Genomic DNA, 15,160 nt, shown 5'->3' on the forward strand with positions numbered 1-15,160 from the left:
TCGTTTGAATGTCTGCACTGCGCGCTCGGCCAACCCATTTGAAGCGGGTGGTATGGGGCGGTGCAGATATGGCGTATGCCATTCATCTTCATGAACCTCGCAAACTCCTCACTTGTACGTGACCAGCACCTCGGGGAGGCCATACGTAATGAAAGACAAACGCATCTTCTTGATTGTTGCGCAGGACGTTGTGCCTACCATCTTATGCACCTCTAATCATTAGACTGGGCATCGATTAATAGAAGGAACATGGATCCTTGAAAAGGGCCGGCAAAATCCGCATGCAAGCGTGCCCAAGGCCGCCCTGGCCATTCCCAGTGATGTAGGGGCACGGCCGGTGGAAGCTTCTGATGCTCCTGGCAAATGGAGAAGTTTTGGGCCACCTTCTCAATGTCGGTGTCGAGGCCTGGCCACCAGACATAACTCCGGGCCAACATTTTCATTTTGGACACACTTGGATGCCCATTGTGCAAGTCTCTTAGTATCAGTTCCTGTCCTTTTTCCAGGACAATCACACATGTCCCCCACAAGAGGATACCGTCTTCCACGCTAAATTCTGACAGCTTGAGGAAAATGCCCGCAACTCGCCTGGGAGCTGTCAATGCTGCCCACCATACAGGACTATGTGCCGAACCTTTGACAGGACTGGCTCCGCCTGGGTCCACTCACGGATCTGTGATGCCGTGACAGGCAAGGTGTCCATAAAATTTAGCGTTGCAACCACCTTACCGGTCGTGGGGTCGACATGGGGCCAGTCGATAAAGGCAATCGGCTCAGTGCGTCGGCATTCACTATCTGGGTTCCTGGTTTGTTCTCCAGAGAATACTCATAGGCAGCGAGCAACAAAGCCCAGCGCTGGATCCATGCAGAAGCAATGGGCGGCATTGGCTTATCCTCTCAGAAAAGTCCCAGCAGAGGCTTATGATCAGTCACGATAGTGAAGTGGCGGCCATACACATACTGGTGGAAGCATTTTCACCACAAAGACCACCGCCAGTCCCTCCTTCTCGATCTGCGCGTATTTCTTTCCGCTGCAGTCAATGTGCGGGAGGCGAAAGCTATCGGCCGCTCGGCCCGGTTCTCTATCTTATGGGACAGGACGGCCCCAATACCATACGGGGATGCGTCACATGTGATGAGCAAAGGCTTTCCAGGATCATAGCGGGTTAGTAACCCAGACGACGACAATTGTTGTTTTACTGCCGGAAAGCGGTTTCTTGCGGCTGACCCAAACCCAGGTGTGATTCTTCTTTAGCAGAAGGTGCATGGGGCCAGTGTAGTTGCCAGATTGGGGAGGAACTTCCGTAATAGTTTACGAGGCTGAGAAAGGAACGAAGATGCAAAGAGTCAGTCGGGGTCGGGGCCTGTGAATTTTGCGCACCTTCTCTGCGATGGGGTGCAAACCTTCGAGGTCCACCCGATAACTCAGGTAGACTACTTCCTTCGCCTGAAATACGCACTTTGTGCGACGTAAACGGACTCCAGCCTCTGAAAGTGTCTAAGGACAGCCTCCAAATTTCCTGCTCCGACGTCCCTGTAATCAAAACGTTGTCTAAATAGACAGCGACACACGGTAAACCTCTCAAAATGCCCTCCATGACGCGTTGAAAAATAGCGCAGGCAGAGGATACCCAAAGGGCAACCGTGTATCTTCATACAGGCCCCGGTGTGTGTTAATCGTTACATATGGCCGGGAGGCAGGGTCCAGCTCCAACTGTAGGTAGGTGTGACTCATATCTAATTTCGTGAACGAGAGTCCGCGTGCAAGCTTCACGTAGAGATCCTCTATGCGAGTTATTGGATATCGGTCGAGCCGGGAAGCCGTATTCACTGTAGGTTTATAGTTGCTGCACAAGTGAACCGTGGAATCTGGCTTCAGTACAGGTACAATTGGTGCTGCCCAGTCAGCAAAACGGACGGGCCTGATAATACCCAAAGTCTCCAACGAGTGAGCTCCCTTCTACCTTCTCGAGCAAAGCGTAAGCCACTGGGCGTGCCGGAAATAGCGCGGCGTGGCTCCTGGTTGATTTGGATACGGGCTACGGCCCCTTTTATTTTCCCCAAACCGGGCTGGAATACATCTGGGTACCATCCTAGCACCTCAGTCAATCCTCCAGAAACTGTTTGGAGATGTGCTGCCACTGCAGCCGCAAATGGCGCAACAGGCCGACCCAACAGGCTGGGCCCATGGCCGCGCACCACGATAAGTGGGAAACGCCCCTCCTGGCATCCATAAACAACAGGGTCATCGTAGTTCCTGCAATGTCCAATGGTTCCCCGTGTAGGTGGCCAACTGGCCCGTGTGTCGGTTAATGTAAGGGTCTGTATACCCTGCTTGATGCGGTCGAATGTCAAGTGGGGGTGGGGGGGGGTGGGGGTGGGGTGTGGGGGGGTGGGTGGGGGTGGGTGGGGGGGGGTGGGGGGGTGGGGGTGGGGGTGGGGGTGGGGGTGGGGGTGTGGGGGGGGGGGGGGTGGGGGGGGGTGGGGGGGGGGTGTGGGGGGTGGGGGGTGGGGGGGGGGGTGGGGGGGGGGGGGTGGGGGGGGTGGGGGGGGTGGGGGGGGTGGGGGGGGGGTGGGGGGGGGTGGGGGGGGGGGTGGGGGGGGGTGTGTGGGGGGGGGGGTGGGGGGGGGGTGGGGGGGGGGGGTGGGGGGGGGTGGGGGGGGGTGGGGGGGGGTGGGGGGGTGGTGGGGTGGTGGGGTGGGGGGGTGGGGGGTGGGGTGGGGGTGGGGGGTGGGGGGGGGGGGGGGGGGGGGGGGGGTGGGGGTGGGGGGGGGGGGGGGGGGTGGGGGGGGGGGGGGGGTGGGGGGGTGGGTGGGGGGGGGGGGGGGTGGGGGGGGTGGGGGGGGGTGGGGGGGTGGGGGGGGGGGGGGTGGGGGGGTGGGGGGGGGGTGGGGTGGGTGGGGTGGGGGGTGGGGGGGGGTGGGGGTGGGGGTGGGGGGGGGGTGGGGGGGGTGGGGGGGGGGTGGGGGGTGGGGGGGGGTGGGGGTGGGGGTGTGGGGGGTGGGGTGGGGGGGGTGGGGGGTGGGGGGGTGGGGGGGGGGTGGGGGGGGGGGTGGGGGGGGTGGGGGGGTGGGGGGGGGTGGGGGGGGGGTGGGGGGGGGGGGGTGGGGGGGGGGGGGGGGGTGGGGGGGGGGGGGGGTGGGGGGGGGGGGGTGGGGGGGGGGGGTGGGGGGGGGGGTGGGGTGGGGGGGGGGTGGGGGGGGGGGGGGGGGGGGGGGGGGGGGGGGGGGTGGGGGGGGGGGGGGGGGGGTGGGGGGGGGGGTGGGGGGGGGGGGGGGGGTGGGGGGGGGTGGGGGGGGGGGGGTGGGGGGGGGTGGGGGGGGGGGGGGGGGGGGGTGGGGTGGGGGGTGGGGGGTGGGGGGGGGGGGGTGGGTGGGGGGGTGGTGGGGTGGTGGGGTGGGGGGGGTGGGGTGGGGGGGGGGGTGGGGGGGGGGTGGGGGGGGGTGGGTGGGGGGGGGGTGGGGGGGGGGTGGGGGGGGGGGTGGGGGGGGGGTGGGGGGGTGGGGGTGGGTGGGGGGGTGGTGGGTGGGGGGGGAGGTGGGTGGGTGGTGGGGGGGGGGGTGGGTGGGGGGGGTGTGGTGGTGGTGGTGGTCTGCTGGCAGTAAATGGAACATGAGGTAGAGGATAAAGCGGAGGCTACCCTGGGAGAGAAAGTGAGGTGGCGAAACCAAGACATTTGAGCAATGGGAGAAGACCGTCGAGGCACCAGTACACCCCGATCTGGTCACCCAACCTGTTGAGCATCCACAGTTTTAATTACTCTATCATTGGTGGCGATGTGTTCCGTTGTCAAGGCCCGAAGCTCTGGAATTTCTTTTTTTTAATCAATATTTTATTAAGTTATTTGAAAATTTTTATAACAGTAACAAAAACAATGACATCAACATGGTAAAATAAACATTTCCCCCCCCCCCCCACCCCAATCTTCACAGACCTCAACCATACAACAACAATCCGCCCCCCCCCCCCAACCCCGCCTTGGAATACTGCATCTGCTGACATTTTTAATTTTCCCCGAGAAAGTCGACGAAGGGCCGCCACATCTGGGTCAACCTAACAATGACCCTCTTAAGGCAAACTTATTTTCTCGAGACTGAGAAACCCAGCCATGTCACTAACCCAGGTCTCTACACTCTGGGCTTCGAGTCCCTCCACATTAATAAGATCCGTCTCCAGGCTACCAGGGAGGCAAAGGCCAGGATGTCGGCCTCTTCGCCCCTAAACTCTCGGTTCTTCCAACACTCCAAAGATCGCTACCTCCGGACTCGGCATCACCCGTGTTTTTAGCACCGTGGACATTGCCTTAGCAAAACCCTGCCAAAACCCTCTCAGCTTCGGGCATGCCCAAAACATGTGGACATGATTTGCTGGGCTTCCCGCCACCTCGCACACCTATCCTCCACCCCCGAAAAACTTTGTTCATCCTAGCCACTGTCATGTGTTGCCCGGTGGACTACCTTAAATTGTATCAGGCTAAGCCTGGCACATGATGAGGATGTATTAACCCTGCTCAGGGCATCTGCCCATAGCCCCGCCTCTATCTCTCCTCCTAGCTCGTCCTCCCACTTGCCCTTAAGCTCCTCCACCGGAGTTTCCTCCGCCTCCGAAAGCTCCTGGTAAAATCCGATACCTTTCCCTCTCCCACCCAGGTACTGGAAACTACTCTATCCTGTATCCCCCGTGGAGGCAGCAGCGGAAAGGCCGCTGTTTCCTCAGGAAGTCACGCACCTGCAAATACCTAAAGCCATTCCCTGCTGGCAATTTAAATTTATCCTCCAAAGCTATCAAGCTGGGAAAGCTCCCGTCTATAAATAGATCCCCCCATCCTTCTAATTCCTGCCCTCTGCCAACTCTGGAACCCACCATCCAGCCTACCCGGTACAAATCTGTGGTTGTTATAAATCGGGGTCCAAATGGATGCTCCCTCCACTCTCTTATATCTCCTCCACTGCCCCCAGATAGCTCTGGAATTTCTCCCTTTACTTCTCTGCCTCTCCAAGACGCTCCTTAAAACCTACCTCTTTGACCAAGCTTCTAGCTGTCTGCACACTGATATCACCTTATGTGGTTCAATGTCAAACTTTGCTTTATAATGCTGTTGTGAAGTGCCTTGGGGTGTTCATGTTAAAGGCACTATATAAATAAAATGTTGCTGTCCTAGGATTGATTCTGGCACTGTGATAACTTAGCTGATAAAATCATAAAGGTTCACAGCATGGAAACAGGTCCTTCGGCCCAACTTGTCCATGCCGCCCAGTTTTTTCCACGAAGCTAGTCCCAATTGCCGCATTTGGCCGATATCCGTCTCTACCAATCTTACCCATATAACTGTCTAAATACTTTTTAAAAGACAAATTGTACCCGCCCCTATTACAGCCTCTGGTAGCTCGTTCCAGACACTCACCACCCTATATGTGAAAATATTGCACCTCTGGACCCTTTTGAATCTCTCCCCTCTCACCCAAACCTATGCACTCTAGTTTTAGACTCCCCTACCTCAGGGAAAAGATGTTGACTATGTACCTTATCTATGTCCCTCATTATTTTATTGACCTCTAGGGCAGCACGGTAGCATTGTGGATAGCACAATTGCTTCACAGCTCCAGGGTCCCAGGTTCGATTCCGGTCACTGTCTGTGCGGAGTCTGCACATCCTCCCAGTGTGTGCGTTGGGGTTTCCTCCGGGTGCTCCGGTTTCCTCCCACAGTCCAAAGATGTGCAGGTTAGGTGGATTGGCCATGATAAATTGCCCTTATTGTCCAATTGGTGTTGGGTGGGGTTGCTGGGTTATGGGGATAGGGCGGAAGTGTTGACCTTGGGTAGGGGTGCTCTTTCCAAGAGCCGGTGCAGACTCGACGGGCCGAATGGCCTCCTTCTGCATTGTAAATTCTATGATAAGATCACCCCTAAGCCTCCTTGTGGGCAGCACCGTAGCACAGTGGGTGGCACTGTTGCTTCACAGCTCCAGGGTCCAAGTTCGATTCCCGGCTTGGGTCACTGTCTGTGCGGCATCTGCACGTTCTCCCTGTGTCTGCGTGGGTTTCCACCGGGCGCTCCGGTTCCTCCCACAAGTCCCGAAAGATGTGCTGTTAGGTAATTTGGACATTCTGAATTCTCACTCTGTGCACCGGAGACAGGCGCTGGAATGTGGGAACTAGGGGCTTTTCACAGTAACTTCATTGCAGTGCTAATGTAAGCTGTAGACATCTGGGATGGCCACGTCCCGATTACAAAACGGACACTTGCAATGACTGCAGGGAAAATTGGACAATGCTAAGATACAAGCAGGTGCAAGCTCTGTCTGTTGATTAGAACCTTAAACGCTCAGACAGGACAGAAACTACCAAACAATTTACAGACTAATGAGTCATCTCAGGGGACAAAAGGGAAACATTTAGATACACAATGTTAAGGCAGACTCCCCGGTGCCAGAAGAAACTAAGACAAAGCAGACTGACAGTCACCAGGACACGCCCAGCGATCAGGGAATCATCCCTCTATTGGAGAAAAATCGATACCGATGATTGGGAAAGACCCAATTAGTTGAGGCCAAGTTCAAGGCCTGCCCAAAAGAGCACAAAGCCCTTTGCAGTATAAGAAGTATCACCCAAGGGAGAATCTTTCTCCTTTGGCTTTGGCTCTCAGCGAAGAGAGAGACCTGCCGAGCAGCTACAGCAGACCAAGTAAGTTCCAAGTCAACGCACGCTACGGGATAGACGCTCCTAGTTGCTACCCTGTAAACAGCTCAACTCAGCAGCCTCAGAACCGAGCAACGGCCATTGTTCCTCTGACTGAGTGGGCTACCCGAAGCTAAGTATAGGCCTTGGTAATAGTGGTAGTTTAGTTTGCAGAATTTATGCATGAGTAGATTTGACTGTGTGTAAATAAATGAGCATTACTAACTGGTGTAACGAGTCATTGATCAGTATTCGGTTCTGAACGTTGTGGCGGTGTCAAAAGATACCTGGCGACTCTTGAGCAAACGTGATTAAATAGAACCAAATTAAGAACCAACCAAAAGTTAGCAACATTTACTGGCGACATCTGATGGGACTATATTTAGAAGTGGCCTAACCACTCCAAGAGAACCCAAAATTTGAATTGAGAATCCAATTGGGAACAGAAAAACCACAAGCGTCAAAACAGTACTGATCAAGCCTCTGAGATTCGGAAGTGTGTTAATGCATGCGTACAACAGGGATATAAGGTAAACCTGAGAGAGTTTGTTGCAAAAAACTGTCGGGAGTTTTGTAGGCCGGAAATTAGCGTAAGCCGTACCCGTGTTTACATCATCGCTTTATCACCCCCTGTTCCAAATTCGTTAGAGATCCTAGTAGAAAGAATGGCAATGAAGGCAATGGCATGCCTTATGAACCCCCAGCAATTCGAGGTCGCAGCGACCAGTAGAGTAGGACAGTGCCCCGTTTGGGAAGAAGAGATCAGGAAATATCTCAAAGGGAAAGGATGGCCCCTTTGGAGTGAATTCTGTGATAACGAGGAAACAGGTCCCGGGAGTGTAGGACATACTTGGTAGGAGAACCTGTCAGAGATCCACAAGAAGAGCTTGGGGAAAGCTCGCAAGCTGATGGCAATCATATCTTGTTTGGCACAATTGCGAGGCACAGAGGAGGTCGTTGTGACGCTCCGTAGAGAGATAGAGGAGAAAGACAGAACCAGTGAGGTAGACGTGAGTGAGGTAGAGAAAGAGAATCGAGATCTGAAAGAGCAGTTAGCAGCAAGGGGCAGAGTGGTGGATGATGCCAAGAGGGTACATCAGTCTTGTCTCGCGCATTTGAACAGCTTTCAGACACAATACGATAAGGCCTACCAGGACACGCAATGTGCAGTCTTGGTAAGACAAGAAACAGAACAGCAAGTTGAGAAATTGCAGAAGCAGTGCAATGATTTAAAAGCAGCCCTACGAGCACTCCATACTTCCACAACGGAACAAAGGCAGAGCTCCGTAGAGTGCAACGTGCCCCAGAAGCAGCAAAGAAACCAACCGACAGGCACCCTAAACAAGAATAGGGCAAAGCCGATCCATAGCGTTAGTGCCCGTTCAGCGAGTACAGACATGAACGGCACTGACTGACGGTGTTCGGGCTCCCCAACTTGGGTCTGCGACACCTTTTGGGACAAGTCCGGTAGAACAGGTAGTAGCAGGCAAAGTTCGGGGACAACCCGTGGAATTTGTTTGGGACACAGGAGGGTCCCTACCACATTCAATTCCTCCACGATATTTCAGCGAGACACGTGGCCCACAACAGACACCATTACACTCAGCGGTTTTACAGGCCATTTACAACAGGGACACGTCACAGCCCCTATAGCAATACAGATAGGGAACATCACAACCACGCATCCCGTAGTTATAGTTGATCTGCCCCAGACAGCAGAACATATCCTTGGGATTGATTTCATGAGCTCCCAGAACCTTTCTTTCAACCCAGTGAACAAGTGTGTATGGAAAATGGCAAAGGCAGCACGAGCCCCCGCCACGCTCACAGTAGGACAATACATAAATAGGATTACCTCAGTAGGAGACTTCTGGTTCGACCCTCGAGCCATTAGTGCAGACAAACAGGTTAGGGCAGTCCTGCAGGAACACAAAGCAGCATTTGCACAGTACAAGCACGACTGGCAATTTGGCTGGCTTTGTGAACATTACAGGTCCCGACCCTAAACCCCAGAAGCAGTACGGATTTCCCCAGGAAGCAGAGGGAGAAATCTCCAAAGTAATAAGGAGTTTGTTGGATCAAGGCGTACTCGGATCAGTAGCCTCCACAAACAACGCACCGATTTGGCCCGTCAGGAAACCGGATGGGTCATGGTGACTGACCATTGATTACCGGGAACTGAACAAAGTAACCCCAGCAGCAGCCCCCACCGTAGCCACGAGTCCTGAGACCATGCTCAAACAGGGACTCTAGTCAAAAAATGTTTTGGTTTTGGACATTAGTAATGGCTTTTGGTCCATTCCATTGGCTAAAGCGTGCCAGTACAAATTCACCTTTGCATTCCAAGGGCAACAATACACGTGGACGTGCCTTCCACAACTCCCCCTCCATTTTCCACCGACGGCTGGCAAATGGATTAGCAAAATTTTCCCGACCCGATTGTTTGGTCCAGTATGTAGACGACTTGTTACTACAGACAGACACAAAGGGAGAGCACATTTCACTTCTCGCCGAACTCCTAGCACTCCTAAAAGAAATTGGTTGTAAAGTCAACCCCAAGAAGGCCCAGATTCTGAAAGAAAAAGTGATTTACTTAGGAACAGTGATCATTCATGGTAAACGCAAGATCGAGCACAAGAGAATTAACTCGATCGTCAAATTGCCCCTTCCCCACAATGTCTCAGCCCTCCGGTCATTTTTAGGACTAGTTGGTTACTGCCGAAACCATATTGACGGTTTCGCCACTAAAGCAGCGCCCCTTTCTGAACTTCTCAAGAAGCAGGCACCTTGGGAATGGCTTCCACAGCATATGGATGCCGTGGACACTTTAAAAAGAGCCCTCAGCACAGCCCCCGCACTACAGGTCCCAGATCCACATTCTCCTACGCTATAGAGGTAGCAAGCACCGACCGAACCCTTTCGGGCGTGCTCCTCCAGGAATGCCACGGCCAGTTACGCCCCATAGCATACGCCTCACCCATGTTAGACCCCGTAGAGCAAGGAATTTCTGCCTGTGAAAGGCACCTGCTCGCAGTTCTTTGGGCAGTACAATACTTCGCCTACATTACAGGACTCAACCCCATCACCATCCTCACAGAACACACACCAACACAGCGATTGTTAGACGGCCGACTTAAGGATGGCACAGTCAGCCAAATCCGAGCAGCCCGTTGGACCCTTTCTTTTACAGGGACGGGACATCACGGTAAAGAGAACCAAAACCCACACATTCCTTGCTGATAATCTGCAGTATGCAGGCACCCCTCATGAATGTGAGATCATCACCACTCAACACAACACAGGCCCATTTATTCCCAAAACACCCCTCCAGGAAAACAGGTAGTACACCCCAGAGACCCCATCCCACAGACACTTGCGCACCTCTAAGGATTTATGTGGATGGCTCATCCACAGTGTTAAACGGAAAGAGAATTACCGGTTGCGGTATACATGTAGAGGACGCGCAGGGACGCGCCCTAGATGAAATTTCCTTGAAGTTGCCAGGACACTTAGGCTCGCAGGCAGCAGAGCTGGCAGCAATTGCGTATATTGTACACCACCCAGACTCGTTCCAGACCCCAGCAGACATCTACTCAGACAGCTTGTACGTCTGCAATAGTTTGACAGAGTTCCTACCACTCTGGGAAACAAGAGGATTTGTTTCCGCGGACGGTAAACCCTTACCCTCAGCCCCATTACTCCGCCATATCTTAGAGACAGTGAAGGATAGGAAATACGGCATAATTAAGGTTCGCAGTCATCACCGTTCTTCCCCCCCATGTAACGTTAAAGCAGACGCCCTAGCGAAGGCAGGCTCCAGGCATGCTTATTTTTGGAACCCCAGAAAGCACCCCAGTACACGCAGTTCAGGTCTCACAGACCAACATTCAGGATTTAGCGAAGGCCCAGAAAGAGGACAAGAAACTCAGGGAAGTTTTAAAGGGTACCTTCCCAGCCCCGTATGATAAATACAGAAACTCAATAGCCACACACGACGGCGTGATTTTAAAGGATGGCATTTATATAGTGCCCAGCCAGGACTGGAACCAGATCATTTGTCAGTTCCATGACAATCATGGACACCAAGGAATTGAACCCACCCTAGCCCACCTCAGACCGCTTTGCTGGTGGTCCGATTTAAAAACTGATGTCACACACTACGTAGAGAATTGTTTAATCTGTGCCCAGAACAATCCGGACAGATATGCTAAAAAGGCTTAACTTAGCCATACATACCCCGTTAATGGACCCTGGACAAATCTCCAGATAGATTATATAGGACCCCTACTCCCGTGCAGAAATGGTTACAAGTATGTGTTGGTGGACATAGACACCTTCACAAAATGGGTGGAAGCATTTCCATCGCAAACTAATACGGCCAAGAAGACGACTAAAATATTAACACACCACATCTTTAGAAGATGGGGCCTCCCACGCAGTACAGAATCCGATTAAGGCTCCCATTTCACAGGGCGTGTAATGAAAAATGTCCTCACAATTTTCGGAATGACATAAAAGTTCCATATCACATGCCACCCTCAGTCAAGTGGTAGTGTAGAACGAATGAATAGGACATTGAAAGCCACCCTCAGGAAAATGGTACAGCACAATAACAGCACCTGGGATTCAGTACTCCCATTTGCTTTGATGTTTTTAAGAAACACAGTATCTACAACCACAGGTTACACCCCCCACACCCTCATGACCGGACGCCCCATGAAAGGCACTGAGTATTTACTAGGACTGGATTTGGCAAGCCCCGCAGTTACAGCCCTCACACATGAAAACGCGGTCACAACTAGTACAGAACATAAAGTCAGCCCAACTCGCCGCAGCAGTGAGACTTGGAACCAGGAAGAGACAGAGAAAGGCTTGTTTCGACAAAACAGTATACGCCACTGAGTTTACAGTAGGGCAACTAGTTATGCTTTCCCTTTACAACCCCAGTTCATTCCTCTGCCCAAAATTTTCCGGACGGTACTCCATTTCGGACAAAGTCAGCCCCTCAGTATACAAAATAACCTATCCCAATGGTAAGTCTGCATGGTTTCATATAAACCAGCTCAAGGCTTATGGCTCGCAGAATAATCACACACACATCCTGCTCGCAGCAGCAGACCATCACGCCCCGCTCACAGATGACGTATTCCTACCCTCCCCCAACAACTCCAGCCCGCCCTCAGACACGACTTAAACTCCACCCCCAGAGGCACGACTCCGCCTCTCCCTTCCCTCAACCAGCAGCAACAGCGACAGTGATAGCGATCACGATGACGACAGCCACAGCACACCACGTTACGACTACACCTCTGCACCAGGCCCCACTCCCAGCGAATCCGAGCATGATTCTACCGACCCCTTTGAGATCATTTGTATCAAAGCCCCTGACCCAGACCCACCGCCCGACGATTATGGATTGAAGCATAGTAGCTCTAACCTTGACACACGATTCTGGCACCGAGACAATTTGTTCAGGCTCATCCGGAATGATGAGATGGACCCCAATTCGCCCCAAGCAGCTTTAGCACGGTTACTGCAGACAAGAGTTTGGCAGCCGGAGAAGATGATGACTTAGAGTCTGACCCCCACCAAACAAATCCCTTGTGGCCCTGTTCGCTATTGAGAAGTGAGGTGTCCAGATGATGCAGAAAAAGGAACCGATGGAGAAATACGATGTCCTTTCTGATGGAACCTGCACCATGTTTGTTGAATGTTTGTTCGTTAGTATTATCGTTAAGTGTTGTGTGTAAACTCGGAAAGTTTTTCACGGCCTCACGTCACCACTCCTTTAACGCCCCCCGGCTGTTAATGGAACAAGTTTGTCCCAGACAATAGTTCAGAGGAACTAGTTTGTCGACAGAACCTTGTTAAAGGTACAAGTTTGTCCCAGACAATAGTTCAGAGGAACTAGTCTGATGACAGAACCCGACTCATAGTTGCTCTCCTAATTCGAGAGTCAGCACCCCCCCCCCCCCACAACCATATTCTTACCCGTTCTTGCCGGTTGCTCAGGCAGTGGAGAAACGGCATTGGTCCCCGCCCTGCCTGAGGACCCCCCTCTGGTCAGCTACGCTCGGGTAGAGCACATACGGCATTGATCACCGTCCTACCCGGGGATTCCACCCACTTCTTACCCGCCACGGCCCATACGCACTCCATTTTGGCTTGTTACGTTCAAAATTCTTTTGTGTGGTTTTGGCAACCCCTAGGTTGCTTCCCTATGCTATTTATATCCTCAAACCCTGGAATGGTAAATCACACAGGCTGCGAGACGGCTCGCTTTACGGCAGTATTTTCTGATGTGTCTTGTCCAAATATTCGGGTTTTAAAAAAAAAATGAGGGAGTCACAGATGGTGACCAATTATAATGGGAAATTGGCAGTAAAGGACAGACAGACAGATGTACGAGATCTTAAGCAAGATAATAACAGAAATTATACTTGTGTTCACAGAACTCCAGAAAACCAGGAACCACAGAGGAAGACAAAGAAGTCCGAGAAAGATGAAGACAGCCTTCGGGTTCACATGGATCTTAGCGGGATCCCTTCAGTTGCGCACAGACGCTACCCCCTGACCCCTACCACACAAACTGTAAATGATTCTCACCCCTGTAATACACGGAACCCCGAGAAAACTAGCCCAGCGACAGCTAGCAATACCCCGACCTGGTGTGATATGTTTATCACCTGGTACTCACTCTCATATATAGTCGAAGCATTCTTAGTGCTGGCGATACTTTGCAGTGTCGTGCAAACGTTTAGAGTCAGGAAATGGCCAAAGAGAGCATATCGCTCTCGCACCCCGGTATACAGGTTTAGGTCCCCCATTTTCGGATTTCACCAGACCCCCGAACCCATTGGGACGGATTAAAGAGCATCCATTTGTTTAATGTATTCTATGGAATAAAGAGATGTAAACCTCGGTGTCTGACTGCCAGGCCAGAGAAATTTGTGTGCTGCTATTTTGTACAGTTTAAGATGTATAGCTTATTTTTGGATTGTTTAAATGAGGATAGTTTGATGAGAATAGTTAGAGGTTCCAGTTTTTTATTTTTCTGTAATGCATGTATTAATGTCATAGCGCCCCATAGAATTTCTTTTTTTTAATCTTTGAAATAACTTTAATGGTAGCAACTTTGTACAGATTAATCTTTCTTCGCAGCTGCCTTTCTCATTGCTGCCAGCACATTGCTGAGTTCTTCCCTCTTCCTCTTTGCACGGATGTGAGTGCCAACTCGCTTTTTGATGAATTTGAGTGCACGCTTGTCTTTCGAGACCTTCAGCAATTCCATTGCACACCTTTCATAGGGAGCAAAACCACAGACCCCACGGATCAGATATCTGACAAACTTGGTGTGCTTGGTTAGGTGCCCTCTGCTACGGCACTGCCTTGGGGCGGTCTCATCCTTGGTTACAGGGTGACCTTTGCGCAGGCCAACTGCCATCGGATACCTGATCGCCATTTCCACTTCTTTGCTCTGGCGCCAGGACCGGAAAGACCGAGCCCCATAGAATTTCTTGATAATGAATGTATTTAAAATGGTTTAGGTAAAATTGTGTTGCATAGGATAGGACAGTGTAGAGCCTAAGCATGGGTGCCCCAGGGATCAGAGGATGAAGACGCCATGGTAATGTGATCCTTCACGCTTTGTGTTGAGGATCACAAGGACGGTGTGTAGCCATCTGGGATGGCCATGTCCCGATTATAGAATGGACACTTGCAAAGACTGCAGGGAACTAATGAGCCATCTCCGGGGACAAAAGGGAAACATTTAGATACACAATGTTAGGACAGAATCCCCGGTGCCAGAAGAAGCTAAGACAAAGCAGACTGACAGTCACCAGGACACGCCCAGCGATCAGGGAATCACCCCTCTATTGGAGAAAAATCGATACCAATGATTGGGAAAGACCCAATTAGTTGAGGCCAAGTTCAAGGCCTGCCCAAAAGAGCACGAAGCCCTTTGCAGTATAAGAGGTATCACCCAAGGGAGAATCTTTCTCCTTTGGCTTTGGCTCTCAGCGAAGAGAGAGACCCGCCTAGCAGCTACAGCAGACCAAGTAAGTTCCAAGTCAATGCACGCTACGAGATAGACACTCCTAGTTGCTACGCTGTAAACAGCTCAACCCAGCAGCCTCAGAACCGGGCAACCACCATTGTCCCTCTGATTGAGTGGGCGCCCCAAGCTAAGTATAGGCCTTAGTAATAGTGGTAGTTTAGTTTGTAGAGTTTATGCATGAGTAGATTTGACTGTGTGTAAATGAATGAGCATTGCTTTTGAACTTACTAACTGGTGTATCGAGTCATTGATCAGTATTCGGTTCTGAACCTTGTGGTGGCGTCGAAAGATACCTGGCGACTCTTGAGCAAACATGATTAAATAGAGCCAAATTAAGAAACAACCAAAAGTTAGCAACAAAGCCTACTTGTGATAATGAAGATTACTTCACTTTACGCTCCAGGGAAAAAAGTTCCAGTCTATC

The 15,160-nt window shown here is 52.2% G+C and overlaps 2 protein-coding genes across 2 annotated transcripts in view; both read right to left on the reverse strand.

Moving 5' to 3' along the window:
* The window catches only part of pdzd2 (PDZ domain containing 2), an 809,599-nt gene that overhangs the window by 120,218 nt on the left and 674,221 nt on the right, over positions 1-15,160 (reverse strand).
* On the reverse strand, positions 13,770-14,174 carry LOC140409599 (large ribosomal subunit protein eL36-like). Its single transcript, XM_072497958.1, has one exon. The coding sequence runs from the start codon at positions 14,137-14,139 to the stop codon at positions 13,822-13,824; it is 318 nt and encodes a 105-aa protein (XP_072354059.1). The 5' UTR covers positions 14,140-14,174; the 3' UTR covers positions 13,770-13,821.

The sequence above is a fragment of the Scyliorhinus torazame genome, chromosome 3, assembly GCF_047496885.1.
Source record: "Scyliorhinus torazame isolate Kashiwa2021f chromosome 3, sScyTor2.1, whole genome shotgun sequence".
Taxonomy (NCBI): domain Eukaryota; kingdom Metazoa; phylum Chordata; class Chondrichthyes; order Carcharhiniformes; family Scyliorhinidae; genus Scyliorhinus; species Scyliorhinus torazame.

Coding starts and splice junctions, on each gene's coding strand:
- LOC140409599 (XM_072497958.1), bottom strand. CDS start 14,139: ATGGCGATCAGGTATCCGATGGCAGTTGGCCTGCGCAAAGGTCACCCT.